The sequence below is a fragment of the Micropterus salmoides genome, unplaced genomic scaffold (assembly GCF_014851395.1).
Source record: "Micropterus salmoides isolate LMB-PRFRI ecotype aquatic unplaced genomic scaffold, ASM1485139v1 Ms_hic_scaffold_19, whole genome shotgun sequence".
NCBI classification, from domain to species: Eukaryota; Metazoa; Chordata; class Actinopteri; order Centrarchiformes; family Centrarchidae; genus Micropterus; species Micropterus salmoides.
The window spans coordinates 19,345,659-19,366,969 of record NW_024041039.1 but is presented as its reverse complement, the minus strand read 5'-3'; the positions used below and the strand labels follow the sequence as shown (position 1 = coordinate 19,366,969).

At 40.8% G+C, this 21,311-nt stretch overlaps 1 protein-coding gene across 6 annotated transcripts in view; it reads right to left on the bottom strand.

Moving 5' to 3' along the window:
* ttll5 (tubulin tyrosine ligase-like family, member 5) overlaps nucleotides 1-21,311 on the bottom strand; it is a 45,984-nt gene that overhangs the window by 11,828 nt on the left and 12,845 nt on the right. For 2 of the 6 annotated variants that reach the window (XM_038729527.1, XM_038729523.1), the window contains exons 13-29: nucleotides 19,372-19,453; nucleotides 19,135-19,196; nucleotides 16,072-16,166; nucleotides 15,441-15,482; nucleotides 14,417-14,524; nucleotides 14,183-14,274; nucleotides 13,556-13,618; nucleotides 12,956-13,104; nucleotides 12,430-12,688; nucleotides 10,951-11,068; nucleotides 10,417-10,563; nucleotides 10,202-10,293; nucleotides 9,914-10,062; nucleotides 9,062-9,643; nucleotides 8,794-8,981; nucleotides 6,641-6,780; nucleotides 173-371 (exon numbers count right to left, since the gene is read on the bottom strand). In XM_038729527.1, the coding sequence (XP_038585455.1) occupies nucleotides 173-371; nucleotides 6,641-6,780; nucleotides 8,794-8,981; nucleotides 9,062-9,643; nucleotides 9,914-10,062; nucleotides 10,202-10,293; nucleotides 10,417-10,563; nucleotides 10,951-11,068; nucleotides 12,430-12,688; nucleotides 12,956-13,104; nucleotides 13,556-13,618; nucleotides 14,183-14,274; nucleotides 14,417-14,524; nucleotides 15,441-15,482; nucleotides 16,072-16,166; nucleotides 19,135-19,196; nucleotides 19,372-19,453 (2,567 nt within the window). Of the gene's footprint in view, nucleotides 1-172; nucleotides 372-4,093; nucleotides 4,252-6,640; nucleotides 6,781-8,793; nucleotides 8,982-9,061; nucleotides 9,644-9,913; nucleotides 10,063-10,201; nucleotides 10,294-10,416; nucleotides 10,564-10,950; nucleotides 11,069-12,429; nucleotides 12,689-12,955; nucleotides 13,105-13,555; nucleotides 13,619-14,182; nucleotides 14,275-14,416; nucleotides 14,525-15,440; nucleotides 15,483-16,071; nucleotides 16,167-19,134; nucleotides 19,197-19,371; nucleotides 19,454-21,311 lie in introns of those variants that run through there. The other 4 variants (XR_005445699.1, XM_038729526.1, XM_038729524.1 and 1 more) reach the window with 4 other exon arrangements.

Below are 21,311 nucleotides of genomic sequence, written 5' to 3'. Positions count from 1 at the left end.
GAAATTAACTACCCAGCTATCATGTACTTGAGGATGAAAGTTGGTCTTTACCAGCTCCCTGTGCTCTGTGGATAGGATACATGTGGGGAGTTTGGCTAATAAATGTAGTCATTAAACAATCATATTCTTAATGTAATAACGCGGGGGAAACAAACAAAATTGTCTTCTATACCTGGTGTCGGCAATGGCTCTGGTCCAGAAATTGTCGAGACTGAAGTCTTTGCTGTTGCAGCTTCTGGATAGCAAACTGAAGTTGGTAGCTTCCTTGGGTGGGCTGGTAGCACTGCTGGGGGTTCACCCCTGTTACCAAGCTATAGGCACTCTGCATCTGCCCATTCCAAAGACCCTCCTCGTCCTTCAGCGTCCTGTGGCTTGGAGAGCAGAAATGAAGAGAAGAAAGTGAAAAGATAGAATTAAAAACAAAACACATACCAACTTTCTCTAATGAATAATACAAACTGCTTTGCAGTTAATACCATCTTTGTACATGTGTCCGCTCAGTATTTTCTTATCTGCACTCTAAGAGAATCTGAATATCTATGAATGTTTTACCCCATGTTGTAAAGCCCTCAATAACTCAGCCTGAAGAAATATGCTCATTTGCTTTCTAGCTTAGAGTTAGATGACAGGATAGACACCACTTTAAATTCGCTCTATTAAATGTGAAACAGCTAGCATGGCTCTTGAGGTGCTTTTAGGTGGATTTTTGTTATCTTTGGGCTGAGCCAAACTAGCTGCTACCCCCTGTTTCCAAAAAGCGAATAAGGGTATTTCCCAAAATTCAAGTTGTGTGAACATGAGATGTTCTATTATAACTCTGAAGGATTCTTTGTTTCTATTACTACTACTGGTAGTTTAATACATTTGGTTAGGATGAATCCTACTTTAGACATAGAGCATAGACAAACATAGCATAATGTTAAAATGGTACAAAAGTCCTTCTTTCTAATATTGTCAATGGGTAAGTGGGATTTGTGCTCTCCTTTGCTTAAATCTATGTACTCTCAAATGAAGCTACTACTGACTTACTACTATCTCAATAGCTTTTAATTAGCTGGAATATTGCATGATGGTGCAAGCTTCAGTGGATCAACAGTGAGCCATAATAGTATCTTTTCCATGTCAATTATTTTACAACCCAACCAAGGCAGAGATGTGGCAGTGGCTAATTAACTTCCCCCACACCACTGGCAAAACATAAAAAAGACAAGACAGCTCACAGCTTCCCAGTCGGGGCCCACAGAAGCCTCAAGTCAAAGTGTGCAAATCAGAGTCAAAGTAGAGGGCAAGCCTGTGGCAAGCATAGGCTGAACTAAAAACCTTTCCTCCTTGCTTCAGTGCTCCCCAAGCTTCACGTTCCATTCACATCACAAAGCCACAACCCGAAAAGCAAACCTTTTGACGAGCTCCACGAGTTTGTAACTGGATTATCTGTCATTAGAATTAAGCCCGTTTCAGCCTTTTTTTTTCCTTTTTGGCCCCTGCTAAAGCAATGAGGTGACCAGCCTCCCTTTCAGACACGCTTAAATTGAGTCTATGTAGAGTTTGGTGTGTAGCACTTCTGTATATGTGCCATCTCAGCCAAAAATAATGCCATAAAGAACACTATTGAGAACTGCGAGGAAAAATATAAAAGAGAAAAAAAAGGAGAGAGAGATACAAGTGCAGTAGAAGAAATGGGATCCCTGGGGGTCATAATGACAAAAAAAGTTCTTGGAAATTCCTCCCATTACAAGCAATAACATTTGTCCATTGGTCTAGGGTAAAAGAAAACACTGTGTCTTGAAATCACAATAGCTGCTATATTTTTAGAACCAAGCTATGATAAGCTCTAAAATTAGAATTCAATTAATCTTGAACAATACACACTGTGGGATAATAAAAAAAATCCTGCCCTGTGTGGCCTAACAAAGACACAAGGGATCTTAAACTCATGTGAACATGCTATCCACCCATGCATTTCTCAGTTCACATAATGGCACATATATTGTAAAAACAACTGGTGTGACCGCGGGTCAATTCAATCTTTTTAGCTTCTGGAAACAAAGGTTTGTCTGTGAACCTTGCAAGGCCAGAAATCCTACAACGCCAGGAGACAAAACAAGAACTCGTTCTTTGTTTACAGCAGTCATTTCCTTTAGCTTGGCTGCAGTTTGCACATTGGACCACAGGGACCTTCAGTGCTACTATTTTATTAGCATATGGTCTAAAACGGACTTCTTCTCCGGTCAAGAGCATATGCTTTCCGTGAGTACAATGTCGCAGTAGGACCCCAAGGAGAAGTCTTTTCAGACAGGGCTTGTCAGCACAAAACCACGCAAAAAATACTACAGATCCCCATGAATTTAAAACCTGTATGAGTTCTTAGTCCAACACAGTGACCAGTGAAATAGGAAAAACTGTTTTACATCTGAGTTTCTCATCACTAGTGCAGCACATGTGTGGAGCTCCAACTATCTGGGACTTCCCTTCCTGACGGACTTCTGCTCGTGGGTGTCAGCTTACTCCCCGCTGTGCTCGCCATCCTTTAATATGCTGATATGACTTACTGTAGAACAGCACAGCACGTGCGGCATCAATCTAACCTAGTGTGAATGTGGGAAAGTGGACCGTCTGAGATGACATCATGCAACAGTATCTTAAAGCCCTCCCTGGAGAGTGTAAACATCAGCCGCCTGAAAAGCGCAAGGGTATTTCTAGCCATTACTCAGTTGTTTGTTTACCCTGTTTTATTGCAACAACATGACACTCAATAGAGCTGTCCTTAAAATACAAAAAAAAAATTTGTTTGTAGGAGCAGTCTAGACAGGGATGCTGATGCTTTAGTTAGTGCAGTGATGAGCAACATCCTGATCCTGGTCTAAGAAACAGATTTACTGAGTTATCTGGATAACTTCTCTTGGCCCCTAAAAACTGTTATATTTGGAAATGATGTTACAGCTTGTGATGCTGCAGTGACTTCCTGTTGTTTACATAGCTGTTTGCTTTTGACTGGATGGCACTAGAGATGTATCCTCGCAACCAGTTTACACATTACTAATGTCTTTACTAGTTAAGACATTTATCAAGTTTAATGGTGCAACGTGTAGTAAATCACTAGTTTAAACTAGTTGGTAGCTACTAAGAAGTTATAGACAAGCTGATTCATAGGCGACTTGAGCGTCACACATTTGGCACACTAATACTGCTCACTGTGGGACGTGTGTAGCAGCAAAGGTGTGTGTATCCGCTTAAAAACTTAAATCCATTCTCTGGAATTTCCCTCATTCTTACCTTAAGGGTTCTCCTTCCTATTACCACATCTGGCTCCAATCAATGTGAATAAAAACTTCTCTCCTTTTAAATTCAAAGGAAGAGAGACATCAAACCAGTTTTGTGGGGACTTTGTCCCCCATGAAAGACGTTTTAAATTTTCACCAGAGATTTTTCTGATTAGTTGGGTTGTTGGTTCAGCAAATTGGCGGTCATAAAATCCTTTGGAATGGTATGTCCTTAAAAAATTCGACCAAGTCAAACAGCAATCTAACAAAGTATTGAACGGAACTAAAAATACCCTGCATAAACAGGGTTGTGATATTTCTCACTTCTAGTTGTGTTGGAGTGAACACTGTACTGCTGAGACAATAGTTTCCGGTCATTTGTGTGTACTGAGAGAAGAAAATGGGGAGCTAGTTTTGTGGCCAGGGTGCTAATGCAGCCTAAGACATATTAATGAGTGTTCACTTGACTAATACAAGACAAACTTAGAACTGTAGAAACAAAGAAAATTATTAAAAACTAAGAAAAAACCCTGCTTTGTAAAATTACAAAATTATTATAATGATAAGATCCTTTCTGTTTGATAATATATAGAAGTTACCAAACACAACAAACTGGTTGTTGTTTATGATGTTGGCTCCTTGACTGTATTCTAAATGTCTGACTGTCTTTTGTGATTTAAACGTCTCACACTATTTCACTAGTAATTTTAATGGAACTCAACTTAAATGCATCAGGAGGTCCGACGTCAGAAATTATCCCAAAGTTAACCGTGGGTGTACAAAGACATGCAGTGGAGTGAAGCAGAAGCTCTCAGAGTGCTGATGCAGCATACCTGGTAGATCCTGGCAGCGGCACTTCAAAGAGCCGTGCTACTCTTTGAAAACCATCATACTTCACCCCTGTGGTTGCTTAAAGAGCCAGTGTGCTTAACAGTTTCAGTATGTTTGGCACAAACCATCAGCCTCAGTGCGGGGGGGGACTCAGGAAATTCTGTGTTATAAGAAACAGAGCCGAGGTGAAATCAAGGCAATTTATCCTAATATCTTATTAAAGATATGTCACTGCAATAAGAGGTGAATGCCAAACCAAGGGCTGGGAGTAGTAGGGTACAAGAGAGCCTTTTGTACTGCAAGCCAGTGACAAATGGGAAGATAAAGGGAGCTATGTATTTTCTGGAGAGATTTAGAATATACTTTCTAACAAAAGCTACTGTATATCCCTTCTCTGAATTATTAACCTGAAATGTGAAGCTGTACTAAAAATTTATTTTCCATTGAATGAAGTGCCAAAACAATATATCGAAAGGCAGAAATATATAAAGGGAATGACTAAATTCAAAGCATAAATCCGTCAAAGCACTAGAGCTCTAAACTTAAATGGGAGATCAAAAGGTGACTTGTATTTCGTAAGTATATATTAAAGCTACGTGAGGCTATCTGTAAAATTATAAATTGTATTAAATCTCTCTTCTTGGTTTGTGGAAAAAAACATTTTTAAAAAGGGAAAAGGCCAGACATTCCTGTAATTCTCTGACAGCTTGATACTTAAGGAAAGGCTGAACTGGAAAAGCAGTCTAAGATCAAGGCCAAGCTGTCTGAGACATTGTCACTCACATACCAAGACAAAAATAAAAGCGGAGTGACCATAGATGCTTACCCCTCAATGAATTACACCTTCAATAGCCGATAGGTTTGTTATCACGGCCTGGTACCATAGAGCATAACCGTGTGATCATTTCTTGTCCTTCTGTTTCCTTCCTTCTCTCCTCAGAGCAACGTGAAAGGGGTGAGGAATGGGGTGAGCAAGGGGGGGATTTTAATGGCTGCAGAGGCGAGAGCCTGGAGCAGACAGACTATGTGGGTGTTGACACTGCCCCCACATCACCGCCTCCGCTCCTCCAACGCAATGTTTGAAGCTGCCAGCATGCTTCACACACTCTCAGCACTCAGCAGCCAATTCTACTCTTACTTACCTCCACAAAGCACAATTAAAAAGGGAACAAAATGCCCATTTCCAGACACGTATTGAACTAGCCTGCCCGGAGGAGTGTTGGCACTCCGCAATCCTTTTCCCAACACTAACAATCCTCAATCTAAAAATTTGGCAGAGACCATTAAAAAGCCTTTAGATTCTATTGAGTGTGACCAAACAGGCTACCACAATCCACAAGTATCTACAGTAAAGATTTGTGTTAAGTTGATTACACATAAAATCCTCAAGACATTAATTTGGCCAAAGCGAATAAAACATGATACATGAACAGCTTTTCTGAATCTTTCAAACACATCAATCTCAAGAATGAAAAAAGCAGCTTCCCTAAGTGCAGTATTCCTTCTCTGCTGCCTCAAGAGAGGGTGAATAAATGGTACACATGAGCACAATGGTGAAATTTGACCAAAAGGAGCAGTGGAGCACTTAGAAGGGGGCAGAGGTGTGCTGTGTGCTAATTGCAAAAGCGGAGTAATAGAGAAGGAACTGTAACAATATCCACAGAAAAAATATATATTACATATAGTCTAGCTGAAATCACAATTTGTCATCCCTTTTTGTAGTCAAACATGTCAAAGTAAGTGTTTTTTATTATTAAAAAGACGAAATGGAAATATCAAAAAAATATAAATTTCACTCTTTTCTCTTTTGCAGTTTTAATGATTTATACAAAAGAAATCCCAACTTTTCTTTAAAGAGCAAACTATTTAGAATTTTCAAATGTATTCTATAAACTCTTTTAAATCCCTTGTTAAAACATACTTTTATCATAGAGCATTCCCTGATTTTACCTGATTTTATTTGAAGTATATTTTGAAGTGACTTTTGTTTCTTATATTGTTTTATATATGTTTTTATGTCATAACTGCTTTATGTAAAGCACTTTGTAACGTTGGATTTAAAAGTGCTCTATAAATAAAGATTATTATTATTATTATTATTATTATTATTATTATTATTCTGTGTCTATGTATTCTGATTTTCAAATGTATTCTGTGTCCCAATGCTGTTTCATGCAGCAGAAAGACTTTTCAGTTTACTGTAAACAAGGTCCTCCAAATCTACAATGGCTGTAAGTAGAAACCATTCAAACATTTTTTCTCCTGATACCAATTCCAATACTTCAACTCGATACAAAGTACCAATCTGATACAAGTGCTCTCACTTTCCCGGCTCAAAGATCTGTGTACCACACTATGCAAAACCCATTGGAATAATACTTGACGATGAAACAAAAAATATATAATATAATATAATAATAATAATATAAACTGTATAAATATTATATAATAAGAAATCAATATCGGATTGGTGCAAATGCCATTTTCATCCAGAGTTAGGTATTACAGACTTGTCTAAATCAAAATATGCTACATCTCTTTGGACTCACCCAGTGCTGCTACATAGATCTGTTCCAGAGTGAACAGCTTTCACTGGCCCTTGGGTTGTAGCAGCAGTATGCCGCACTTTAGGGTTCAGTGTGAAGCTTTCTCTGCTCAGCATCCTGTTCGCCAGGTTCAGGTTGGTCAACTGTGGGCAGAGGAGAAAACTTCAACAGATGATTCAACTCAAATTCAAACATTAAGTCACTTAACCCAAACACTTCACTACTAGTCATCCCAGTGTCTAAAGCAATGGAAATGTTTGATGAATAAGCATTCATATTGTGTTCCTCCCTTCATCGACCACGTCATTCTCTTGTATCTGGGGGCCATGCGAAATGTACACACAGCACATGGCAGAGCTAGTCTCCGCTCAGCACTAAATCCAGGTGGTCCCCCCCCTCCTCCTCCGTCTCTAGCAGAATCACCTATCATGACTCGCCAGTTAAAATCTGTTTACAGCCACATCAGGAATAATGTAGCAACTGCACCTCAGCACTGCCCTGGGAATTATGTTAACTGAAATCTAATGGGAGAATTAATTATACTGCTGTGATGTTTTATTTACTTTATTTCCTCCTGTGCACTAAATGTCCAATGGGAAAATTGTAATGCTGCCAAGCCTTGTACCATGTGAAAAATGTGTCAGCATGGTGCTACACAGCTACAGCTCTAAGTAACTTATTAAGGTATACTGGACGTATTCATACAAACTGTTTGATTTATGGAGGAAATGAAAACACACATGTGGGTGCCAATATTGCTGGACATTCGTAATATAAAATATATATGTCAAACATATATCATATGTCATATCAAGAGATCAACATTTTACATAACTACCATAATGAATTGTTCTTTACCACATAAGGCTGTATCCATCCTCCAGTGTATATAATATATAAGGTAATGTACACTGGCTTATCTAATTGAGACAGAGTGCTGTAGGGATGTCTTATAATAAAGTATTGGACATAAACATATGCACATACACACATGCTGAAGGGATTCACCGTCATATCTATGCATCATAGCGCAGGAGTATATTCACTTTATTGAAGGTGGCCATGCCTGGCTTTGCTCAATTTAAGTTTCTGTTACATATACTGTTGTATACATGTGGCCTTGCATGAGAGTGAGTAATTACTTAAATCTTAGAGGTCAACTAGTGCAACAGGGTGTTGTTCGTGTTTAAAAAGTTCTCCATTTAGTCCAGCAAGTGATTTAATGACTTTCAAATCTGAGCCCTAAAAATAAAAAATAAAAAAACACAAAATGTGCTCTGAGCCTTTAAGTGCAAAACACTGGACTATTATACGCTGCAAAATAAACTGCTGCCAAGCCCAGGATGAACTATTCATACGAAATACAGCAACACATTTCAGATAGACAGAATAATGTACAGTCAAAAGGAAGCCATAAAATCTGCAGTCTGTGTGGTCTGGTGCCATCACAAAAAACTTTGACAGAAAAAATCCAGTGAGGCAGAGGAGGAGGGGGAGGAGAGAGGAAAGGTTGAGGGGCTCCCCACACCGAATGACAAACCTTTGGAGGAATATAGGAGAAGGTGGTGATGGAGCCAACAGAGCTGCCGCTCCCCTGCTCAGTGCCAATTTGCCACATTCCTCTATTTATAAGCATCAATTACCACAAAAAGTGGCTGCTTGTTAAGTATCAACAGAAATCACTCCCCCATGGTGCATCTGATAATGAGACCTCACACAGAGCTGAGGCTTGATGCGGCTCACCACTGTTTAGGCCATCCAGCTTCAAACCCCAGCTCCAGACCTACCCCCGCACCAACCCCAGCCCACAGACTGCAGGCGAGCTGAGGGCTGAAGGAGGAAGGTGCACGGTACGAGGCAGCAGACCCTCCGGCTCCAACAGGTCTGGTGAATGAATGAGCAGCTAGGTGCCGCCAATCAGCATGGGGTCAGAGCCAGGATTACGCATCAACAAAGAGAAATATCAGAGACCTCACAGCAAGAGACTGCAGAGGGGCCAGATTCTTCTTCCTTACACGAAACATCACACAGATCAGTTTACAGTTGCTTAATAACTCAGTGTAGCTTCTCATTCGAGCACAGGGAAACTTCCGGCTCCAGGTGGGAGTAGCTGTTGGCGCAGTGGGCTATAGAGGTTAAAAACATAATGAACTCACGTGTTGTGTCAGCAGGTTGATGTGACTGGAACTGGCATAGTGGCAAGCAACCTGCTTGTCAGCCAGCTTTTGCAGGGCTGAGATGAAGGCCTGCTGGTTAGACTGGGCTTGCGCAGACAGGGAGTTTAACTCCTTGAATGTCTCCACTGAGTTTGACTTCAGCTTACTGGAGCTGCTCCTCCTGGTCACTGACACACAGAATAACAAAACACATCCGTGAGAACATGGGAGTGAATTTGAACAACAGAATGCAGAATAGTGAGTATACCTTGGCCTGCAGAGGTGGGTCTAGAGAGCTTCTGGCTGTAGATGTGCGTGGCACTCGGGATGGAAGAGGGTGCTCCAGAGCTGGGCGTCGACAAGGTAAAGGACTGAATCCTCCTGAGCACCTGGGATGGTTGTCCAGTACAGACTGTGTTAGAGCCGGTGGACACAGCTGTCCACGTTGCTCTCAGGGGCTGTGTGACCACGACGGCAGAGGTGTATGCAGGAGGGTCAGAATGAGTCTCAGAATGGCCGAACTGAGACTTTGCCAGGGACTGTGCGTAGGACGGTGGCTGAGGAGGTGGCGGCGGTGGCGGACAATGGAGAGGCAGGGACGTCGGTCCGGTAGAGCAGTGCTGCAGATGAATGTGTGTGCAGTCTAAAGTTACAGGAAAGCTGGAGCAGTGCTGGGAGGCCTGGACCTCCGGCTGGGTTTTACCAGTTCTAACTGCTGCCTGTTGGTCTTCAGGCAAAGCACGGACAGAAGGCTGACTCTCAGTGGCCTCAATGTCTGGGTCACTGCTGACTTTCCCTGTGGAGAGTGAAGACTCTGAAGCGCTGGAATCGTTTTTGGCCACAGGCAGAGCTGTTCAAAGGAGGAAAGAAGCCAGAGCTCCTTTATCATCCGTTAGCCATTCCTCGGCTCTGACACACATTTGTTTTCTCCCAATGAGTGCTAATCATTTAAAGCTGACCTTTTCTTCACCCCAGATGACTCAATCTTTTTCCCTTTACTTTTTTGGGGTTTACAAATCTAAACAATTCATGTTTACTGTGCTTGAATGATAAAATATTAAACATAAACCAGACCTACAGTGACAAGAATATCGGGGGGGAAAACACAGGAGGAACTCACTTTTGGAATTATCACAGTTGCCTGAATCTCCTGAGGCATTTACTTCATGGACGTCTTTCTTAACACTCCTGACTTTTGTTCCCAGGAAGACGGTGGCTGATTTATTTTTCTGTGTGTAGAACGTCAGTACTTCTTCCAGATCGTTTTCACTGTTGAAAAGGGGGAAAAAAGACGGAAGATGAATGTGTATAGCAGATTGGGATCACTCTTCAGACAGTAGCATATATAACTGGAACAGTAAAGAGCCAAGCACTAAACAATGGTAAGTGGGCGAGCCAATTCACTAACCTCGCCGCAGTGATGTACTCCTGAAACACACTGGGGTTAACACAATGCTCGTCTTTGCTATTCTCCTGTTTTTTCACCATATGTTCGGTTTCCTGAGAAGATAAGAAAGAATAAGACCGCAGGTATACTCAGTATGCACAAAGTTTCCCATGTTTGCATCACATCTTAGAATTGTGATTCTGTGGTAAAGAGTCTGGGAGTCTGGGAATGGGTACCTTGTTGTAACAGCGGATAAACTCCCCTAGCTGCTGGGACAGGATGCGCCTGCGGTCTTGGAGTGGTAGCTGGCGACTGGGCAAGACCACCTTTATGTCTTGCTGAAGGTTACTGGCTGCTCTTCTCAGGAAGCGAATCACCAGCTCCTGTGCAGACAAAAAACATCTTTTATTATCTCTGCCCTGAATCACTGATTCATCCTGCTCCACATACTCAAGCTTCTCCTTTGAGGGTTCAACGCCATTGCAATGGCCTGGAGGTCGACTTCACATTGATTTTCCCTAAAGGTTTGAGGTCACTGATGATGATGATGATGATGATGTTTGCCATTACAATACAGACTTTCCAATCAGGGTAACTTTTACAGAGACCACGTTTTCCTTCTATGTGGCCACAAATGCCTCGTACACATTCCAGCTACAGCCAGGGTACATATGAGTAACAGAATGATAATAAGGGGAAACAATGCCCAGAGGTATTCCACCCATGTCAATTTATTAGGAAAAGGAGGTTAAAAATGGTTATCATTGTACCATTTGGTCGTCGTCCTTGTCTGGCCAAGCTGGGATGGTGTTAGTCCTGCTCTCTGCCACCAGTCTTTGCTGGACTCGCTGCAAGTATGAGGAAAAGGCCATCCTGGCCTGCACTTTACTGTAGAGGAAAGGAAGAGGCAGTAGAGAAATAGGAAAATCTTCAAGAACTGCAAAGGTAAAGCAGATGATAAACTTTATCCATTAGGTAAACTGCTATTTCACTCTAAACTGGCTGTAAAGGCTATTTAGTTGCACTGGATTCTGTGATACATCTGTTACAACAGAAGGAACAAGCAGTTACACTCATTCCATTTGCTGATATATCATCCAGAAAAAGAGAGAAAGCAAAAACAGGTATGTATCACTTTTCAGCCAAAAGTTGTTGAAACACAGTGTATCTTGTCTAACCCTAACCGCTATCAAAAAGATAAACTGTCTTTGTGGCCCAGGTGAACCTGGAAAGAGTACTGTCAGAACATTGTAGTTGGGTAAAAAAAAAGAAAGAAATGTTTTGGAAAAAGCTGTCAAACACAAACAATGATATGCTGTCCCATAATCTCCCTGCATCATGCACAGTCCTGGCAAGCACTGAGGAATTTCTACAAAGTCAGACTTGTTATTGTAATTCCTCCTCAAATTATAATTTCAGCCACACTTTGAAAAATCAACATCAAACCGCAGTCGTTGTTGCACATTGATATAGTATCTATATAGTACTTACATATGTCTGTCATATGTGTTGACAGTATATAGTATATTTATTAAAAGAATATTATGTGTAAGTGAAGATGTTTTTTTAATTCAGTCAATTGGGAGCATGTATGCTTATAACATCTTACCACAATTCCCTTCACTTAGCTACCACAGAATAATTTTCTTAAAAATGAAAGATCTAGCCTTCTTACAGACTACTCTGGCAGATCCCAGACGTCTAACCAAACTCTTAATTATGGTTTATTCATCTACACTTGCTCCAGACTTACTCCCTTTAGATGGAGGAACCAGCAGGTTTAAAGCTTTCAGTGAGATTAGTTAACATACAGTAGTGTTACTACAAAAAGTTAGAAATGGTCCCAAAAAAGTATTTTCTATACATGTAAGTTGTGGGCGACTTTTAGACTCTCTGATACAGAAAGTAAACAAAGAAATTACATATGTTGACCTCAGTAATTAGAAAGCAAATACCAGGCAGTGGATCAACCTGCGATGAGGCTTTAAACATGTAGAACTAGTATTCTGACTCCTGGTTTTCCATGTGGTGCTACACAAGGGTAATGTTCAAAAATTTATCAAAACATAGCCTATGTAAAGAGTGGCTCCATTTCTTCTCATCCTTTTTGGAAGGTGCATTAGTGCACTTCATATTTCTCTTTATAAAACAGGAAAGGAGGGGAAAAGAGTGAGTGAGAAGAAAATACAGTAAGGGAGGAAGACAGGAGCAGCAGCCAACCTGAGCAGCAGCCCAGAATACAAACTGACCTGAGGTCCCACCCCTGCTGAAGGATGTTCATGAGCAGGTTGACTCCGGGCCTGGCATCCTGCATGGCCGCCTCTGAACTGGACAGAGCCTCACTGTGGCAGCGCTCCAATGGTGTGGCCACTTGTTTTCTTTGCTCTACTACCAAAGCCTTGTGTGAGACTGGCTCAAGAACTTGTTTCGCCTCCTTGCTTTCCTCCTGAGCGCACTCCTCTCCCTCCTGATGGCTGTTTGCAGTCAAGGAGGACTTGGATTCCTTCCCTAAGGTATGCAACATTGCAAGGAAAGACAAATGTCAGTTGCATCACTGGCATTTTGGATAAAATACATACACTCGAAATAGGGTTTTTATTGTTGCTGCAATGAAATGAACTCATTCAGAGTCATATTTGGCCAACCTTACAGTGACACAGGGGAGTTATTTATTGGAAACAAAAGTGCATTAGTGTGTGATATTGTCCCATTTAGCTACACTCGCGTCAGTTTAAGAAAAAAAGCATGAATTGAGGCAGAACACATCGGGCCTACCCAGCTTCTTCTTCCCTGCAGCAGAGCGATGAGTCAGGTGGCGCTGTCTCCGCTTACGTGCCTCCAGAGACAGCAGCTTCCTCTCATACTGGACAATGTGACAGCTGTGGACGGCGTCCACCTGCAGCTGCACATTCCCGTTCGCATTCCTGAGAGACAGAACAAGACACGTCAACACAATGGTAATAACAACAACTATGATGATTTATGTGTGTATCATCAACAATTACAAAGCAGAGCAATAGTTATGAGTTTCAACTTTAACTGAAGCCAGTTCTGAGAAAGATTAGTGTGGTTGAGTAGCTTGTCCAGAAGTTGATGTGAGAGACAATGATGAAACCTGATTCAAATAATGTAAATGTTTTACAATAACAAAAAAGTGGTTCATCTATAACTGTCTTTCCTTTCCTGCCCCTAAATCAACGCTGCAATGCCACATAGACATTGGGCGCGCGCTGGAAAAAATGACTGTGCAACATCTCTTCAGCTGTTCCTCTCACCTATCCAATCAAAAGACAAACGCCACGTTAGAATGCAACCGTTTCCACAAACTGATGGAGAGATTTATTCCCCAATCCCAACCACAATGGAAATGCTTACCTTCCATGGAAAAGTCTGCTTGCCAGCATATAGTTCATTGATGTCTTGGACTCCAGATATCCACTGAGAGAAGAAGATAATAAGCAAATTACAATAATCATAAAGGCAGGAGCCCCAGTGAGCCTCGACCTCATTATTTGCGGCAAATGTGTTAAAATGGGGCTTCTGTGATATAGCCACTCTGGAGGCAGCCACTATTAAATGCACCAATCATTTCCCAGACCGCTCAATAATACGCTTTTAAAAATGCCACAAAAAGAGAGCCACAGATCTAATCAAGCAACAAATCCTCATTTAGGAATATGAATTGTAAGCATAAAAATGGATTTCCTCTCTAACAGGACCTCACTGCCATCTCAACATACAGCCTCCGTGGGATGTAAGCCTTTCTTGGAACCTAATACAAAGAGTTCAACAAATACCAACTCTGTAGCTACACCTACAGTCTGGTGGTTCAATTAGAGAGTCAAGAGGAGTCGTGTGGTCTGGCTTTAGGCACTGATTGCATTAAATTAGCCTAAATGCCCCTCTCATTTGCAGACAACAATAATAATAATAATAAGTAACATGATAGACAAACAACCCTTGGGGATTACAAGCTATATGTCTGTTCATGGCTCAGTTTACCCATAGAGCTCCCATGTTTCTGCGGTTGGGAAGATCCTAATGAAGCCTCCTCGTCTGTCATGCTCCTCCTTTATCCTCCTCAGCACTTTGATCTATATTAGTGGAAGAAAACAAAAGCCATGTTCTGAAATGGACACAGTTGTAAAGAGTTACTGTGCATTCAGGTTCCCATAATGTCTTCATTCAGCAAAATCACACACATTATGTCACATGCTACCATTATTAAGGCCTTACCTCCTCAGCAGTCAAGCTCAGGGTGCTGTCTCCTTGAGCTTGTTTAGATCCTAGCTTGTCTTTCGACGCCTCTGTTTCTGAGTTACTGGCTGATGCGGGTCTCTGGCGCTACAGGGTAGAAGAGTAGAGACAATATCACTCTAAACTTATACCAACCATGTACTGTCGTTCCTCTTTCCTACATAAATTCTTGCTGATGTTAGAGTTCCTCACATGTAGTATGCTCAAAGGTTGTAAGGATAGTTGCAATAAAAAAAAAATGATTAAGAAGTCAAAGAACATGCAGATCTGAAACATAATTCTCATTTATAAATATACAATGTGAAAACTACTACTAAAACACCCTCTCTTCTTTTCTCCCTGACACATAAATAGAACATTTTTATTGTGCATCGGCATTCCTGGCTGCCTCCCCGCTGCATGCACTACCAGGCTGTGATTGACAACTTTGGCATGCAGGTTGGAATTTGTCTCAGACAACGGGGCACAACCCCCCAGGATCACATACAGAATTTGTCATCTAAATAGGAGGGGATTACATTTAATTTGTCTGATGTGGCTGGGGGGATTCAAAGGCAGCCAAAAAGTGACAAGGCCTAATCCTTCAGAAAAAGACCCAACTGTTGCCCCTAATCAGAGTAAAGGATGAGGACAGGTTCTCTGAAGGCCCCTGGAGTTCTTCAACAGTCTCCGTGACAGCCCTGGTTTAGTGTTGGGCTTGTTTTAGGTACGTCACTGAGACTGTGTTCAACAAAGTTTCAAAGTTTTGGGTCAAGTGGTGCACTGCGGCATTTAAAGCACTTGCTTACTAAGGCCACTTTGCTAATGAGATTTGTATTAAATACAGCATTAGGAATCAATACACGCAATCTGTCTGTCACTATGAAAAATAGTAAAGTCACATAATCAAATAAGCAAGAAGCAGTAAGCAATTTCTTACCGGTAATGTAACAGCCATCAAAGCATTGCAAAAACGGGACAAAGCAGAAGAAGATTAATATGTCTGGGTCAGAGGAAAACTCACCACTCTGCTGTGTGCTGGGGCTGTCGGTACAGAAAGAGGTTTCTAAGAGGCAATGGGTGAAGACAGTGAGTTGTGAGTGAGCATCTGCATTACCGTTTAACCTTTAGCAAGCCGCATACAGACACAGCATGCATGCTATGTCTACATGCAACAATAAAACCTTGTTCCTATATGTCCAAACATGACTTTTACACAACATAAGGTGGAGCCGAAATCTGTCTGATTTAGTAATCTCGCTCCAGCAGATCCTGCGCCAAATCTGGGTGCAGTAGTTGAGTGGAGGGAGCCAAGTGCATTAGCTGTTGTGGCATCATTAGGCAACAAGGCCTAGAGATTAGTCATTAGAGCATTAGTCACTTGATTAGAAATGATAAAACAATAAGCCACAGAGAGTGTAGCACTTACAAACTGATGTCACTCAAACATTGTAATTACATTAGCAGTTGTTTTGCATTACACTGAATTTTCCATGAGGGTAAGAGAAGAGCTCAATGGCAGTGGCAGGAATGTACTGTAAGCACAAGAGAGATGAAGAAAAGAATGGGAATGTTTCACAAGGAAGGGTGAATGAGTGCAACACTTGGCTTGGCTCTTTGCTGTGTGTGTTTGTGTGCGTGTGAGCATCCAGTACCTGTGTTCTTTGGGCTGCTGGGGGCTTGAGGCTGGGGTCCAGGGTGACTCGGTCAGAGCGGGCCTGTCTCGCTAGGGGGTCCTGACATACAAAGCCTGCGGGGACACAGAGGAGCCATAAAGGGGTATATTAATGACATCACATCTTAAATATGTTCCTTGTTCCCATGACCTTCATACATTGCATCAGACCTTATGTTAGTGCAAGGAGCCAAAGTAGAGCGAGGGACACAGAGGCAATAAATTACATATAAATCAATGACATCTTTAACAATATCATGCTAATTCAAAGACATTATATATGTATATGTTATATATGTATATGATGTATATGTTTTCATAACTTTTTTGTCAGAAAAGGAAGGCATGTTTTGATATAGTGACACACTGGTGTAAAATACAACCACAGCCCCCTGATGTGATCCACAGACTTTGTTTAAAGGAATAGTTTAACATTATGGGAAATACGCTTATTTGCTTTCTTGACAAGCGTTAGATGATAAGATTGATATCACTCTTAACATCTGTCTGTTAAATATAAAGCTGCAGCCAGCAGCTGGTCAGCTTAGCTTAGCATCAAGACTGGAAACAGTGTGGAAACAGCTACCCGAACCTCACTGAAGCTCACTAATCAACATGTCTTGTTTGTTTGTTGAGTAAAAAAAACAATTATAAACCAAGTATAAAAACAACAATTCTCCTTTATAAGGGGTTATGCATCGGATGACTCTGAGCAGTAGCCAGACAACTAGCAGATACTCTAGGAAGTTACAGCTCATACAACTCATAAAACAGCAAATTATTATTTTTAAACATATATTTTTGTGCATATTTTAAAAAAATAAATAAATAAATAAAAGATAAAATGTGTTTATTTGGGAGCTTTAGATGTGGTGGTAGGTGGATTTTGTTACGGTCAGACAGAGCCAGGCTAGCTGTTTCCCCTTGTTTTCAATCTTTATGCTAACTGACTGCTGGATGTAGCCTCTTATATTAATGACAGACATGAAAGTGATATCCATCTTGTGATCAAAGCCAGAAAGTAAATACACATATTTCCCAAAATGTCAAACTGTTCCTTTAACTTTTAGTCAGGGAAAGAATGTTCTTATCCTCTACTTTGGTTTTGTACAGCTCCACACATTTACATTTTAGTACATCTCAGTGGTAGTTGATAACACACTCCCTCAAAGCTAGCTAGTGGCAAAAGTGAAATGTTAAAGAAATATGTTTATGTTGTATCTTGCTGTCACACTTGAGTCTATTGACAGCTTGGAGCTCGAGGCTATTTGTGCTACCTCCTCCAAGCCGTCAGGTAAGAACCAGGCCCTGCCATGCTCTTGCCTAAACACAGCAATTATTACAAACATGGGCGACACGGAGCAGACAGCTACAAACAGGCGGAAAATAAATGCTAATGGAATGCTATCATTATTTACAGGTCTGGGATGCAGCCCAAGTGTTATCAGCCAACAGCGACTTAGTTTGTTTGGTACATAATAGATGTGCTATGTTTTACATGCCACTGCTCATTTTCCCCAGACCCGCAATAACGTCTCAGTCCAAAGATAACTGGCAATTTATGATTCTACTCTTTCATTTAATGAGCCAGAGGGGAGGGTTTCAAGCCACAGCATGGCCTAGGCTGAGACACACATGCATATGTGCACTCAAACGTACACACACATATGCACACACACACAACAGCAATTCCTGTAATATCATTAGGCCACAGATAGACTTAATGGGTCAGTGCCAGTTTAGATGGACGCCTGCTAATCAGCAGGCTCCCTGTATAATGTGAATCGTAATAAGGATAAATTAGAGGATTAAGTGAAGTTAAGCAATCTACAAGGAGATGTACAAGGATAAAGACAAGCTCTCAGACTGCATGTGTGCACCTCTGTGGTAGTGGTCAGGGAATGAGAGTCTCCTTGGGTTACATATCACAAAATATTAATAGCTGCATGAGAATTCAGTAATTAAGAGGGAGGCGACATAGCAGAGACGCATCTCATGCTACAAACACTGTTGTGTAAACAGTGTTTATCTCTGCCTTGGGCCAGGCATTTTAAATGTCTTGACTCTAAAGGTTGCTTTAGTTTGACATGTCAGATCCAGTTTCTCAAGAACGCTTAATGACTACAAAACAACAAAGGCCTTTTGTCCGCAAGTCATTAACTGTTAATTAATGAAGGCTGCGGTTTATTCTCTCAACACTGGAGCCCCCATTATGAAGCCATACAGCTATTTTCGGCAGTTTGCACAACCTCTACGAGTGGAATGTAGGAAAACATTAAGCATTAAACAATAGATGGCTGTCTCCACCTGCTTGAAACCTGCTGGTTTCAAAGCACTACTAGCATCCATGCCTTTGGAGTGAGGCTAGCAAAGAAAAATACTGCATAATTACAGCACTTTTCATTTTATATTAGCTTCTCCAAAATGAACATCTTTATCCCAATTATATCATTTTGCAACAGATAATGTCTGAATGTACCTGAAGCAAAATATTATATATTTCACCTATTATTTATTTCTTTTTTTCATTCAAAAGTATGATTAATCCAAATTATCTAAGAACATCTTGATAGTCAGTATAGATTTGTTTTCAAGCTCTGAATATGACTGACCCTCTGTTACCAAAAAAGGACTGACTCCTGTTGAAAACCAGACATTCCAGCTAAATTCTGCATTTTTAATTGTTGTTGATGGAATATTTTAAATGTTCTTAGTAATCCTCAGTAATACAAATCTGTTATCCTAATATTTTTATATGACTTTTAATGTGCTGTATTTACGTTTTTCCTCCTCTGTTACTTATGTGTTGTTTAATAACATAACTTAAACTATGGAAGGCTTCTGTTCTTAGATCTTTAAGGTTTCTACTTATTTGGTGTACTTTATTTCACCAGCATTTAATATACGAGTATTATGGATTTAAATACCTAGCTGTAATTAGTGAATTTATACAAACTGAATGTCTATGAAGTGCAATCACTGGTGGAAAAGCTTTGGAATCAAATGGAAGTTGCATTTAATCATTGTTTCAGCATGCACTCACCCACAAGTGAAAACATGTCCGCAATCATGCTGGCCTTTATCTTCAGATCCAAGGGCGCATCACTGTAAATTAGTCGATTTGAGAAAAAAAAAGAACAAATAACAAAGATTACAAAATACACATGCACAGGGGCAGAGCTAAATAAGGCAGCTGTCATAAAAAGATACATAGTTTCAGTAAGAGATTCTCCTGAAACAACAAAATAAAGAATCAAACGATCAACACAGTGTCACTCACCAGGCCAGGGAGGGAGAAAGGTTCACCTCTAACAACCAGGGTTTGAGGTTGGAGTCAATGAGCACATCAAAACCATACAGTTCTACAGAGGGAAACACAACATAAATCAAGCGGTTTTCACCACAGACTGGGAAGTCAGCAGAGAGGAGCAGAATTAGAAACTTTGCTCACCAAAAATAAAGGATGAAGGCTATCAAAGTCACAAGAGTTTTATCATAGCCCCCATTTTGTGGCATTTGGCAACATGGCCTCTGCTTTTCTGCTACTGATTACACGCATGTTATATACCCAATCACTCAAGAGAGAAACATTCACCAAAGCCTGCTACTGAGGGATTGGCTCAATTGCATTAACTAAGTACATACACATTTCATCTGTCATGAAGTTGCTTACGTAAGACGGTAGATCAAAATCACGCTGTGGCTGTGAATATTTTCATAAATACAGTAGATAATTTTCTCATGACAGGAAATGTTAAGCAGTCTACATATTGTCACTACTTATTAGCAAGAAGAACGGCTTCTAATTGGTAGCAGAATAAGCTTCAGCCCCATTCTACAGTTAGTATCTTGTCCAACTCGGCAATAAAATATGAACAAGAAGTACAAAGCTGGAAATTTGACAGTGTGTCCCAAGTGGCAGAAACCGGGGAATTAGAGAGCTTTAAGCTATATACTGTATATATTTCATTCCAGTAACAGCTTAGCACTGAGTGACAGAATAAAAGCTTTTTACAAAATGGTCAGAAAGTTCCCCTGATCAAAAATTCATCTATTCTGGCCAAAGTTTCCCTCTTGTTTCACTGAGTGATATATTGCTCACTGCGACAGAGGTTGGCCTATGTGCCCCATGACAGCCCTCACTCTGCTCTGGGGAGTGTCACCCTATAAGCCAAGGACCCGCCGGCCCCAGCGGCAGCGTGCAGGGAAAACCACAGTATTTTACAGGGATAGGGCAAAGCCTAGCCATAGAGAAAGGGGAAAAATCCTTCTAATGGCACTTCAAAAGAAAAGACTGTGTTGAGAATAGGCCAGGGGGATGGGGGTTTCAAAGCTGCCATAACCAGCACTGTTTGTTCAGGCATCTTAGGTCAGTGCCAGTGTTAAGCATACAAAAGCCAGTGTGACAGCAAGCAATTGCTTGATATTGCACTTGGCTGAATAATGGTAGGCCGGGCAATTCTAGTTTAACATGATCAGTTACGTTTATTAGGCTGTGCATTATTTATTGTAGTTATCTGTAAAACTAATCTCCAGCTGGGACATACAGAATGTAGAGACAATGTCTGACAAAGACATCTGTTAGATCTTTGGTGGTGTGTACTTTTTGAGATGTATGCCTTTGAACTGTTTGACTTTTTTGACTAATTTCCTTGTTATCTCTGGCTAATGTATGCACATGTGTTCTTATGTACTGTGTTTTTATTTATTGTATAGTGTATTTATTATTTTTGATTTAATACAGCAATCCCCTTAATTCAAGACAATCTTAACTTAACCTTAAAACTTTGCAATCTTTAAATTAATTTATCATCAGTACAGAGTGTGGATCCAGCGTCTAACTAGTCCCAGGTTGTATGCATTTGGTCTTTCAATTAAAGGAGTCCTGATTTTACACAACAAGCTCAGGAGTACTACTCAGCTTATGAAAATGGCTAATTGGGGATTTTCTCAGCTTGGCCTTGGAGACTTACAGATAGCCTGTGTTACAAAATGGGAGCACGGAGTTTGAAATACATAGGCATTTACCAGACGTGGAGACGCTAACGAAATACGCTATCGAATTGCACTATAAGAAATGTAGGATCCAGGGTTTTTCCAGACTGCTTCCATTTTGACTTTTCTTTTTTTGATCTGTCTCTTGTGAGTCCCCCAGTTTCATGGAAGTGAAAACATTCATTGTATGTTTTTTTTCTCTACTTGTGTTTTCATTCCTGTATT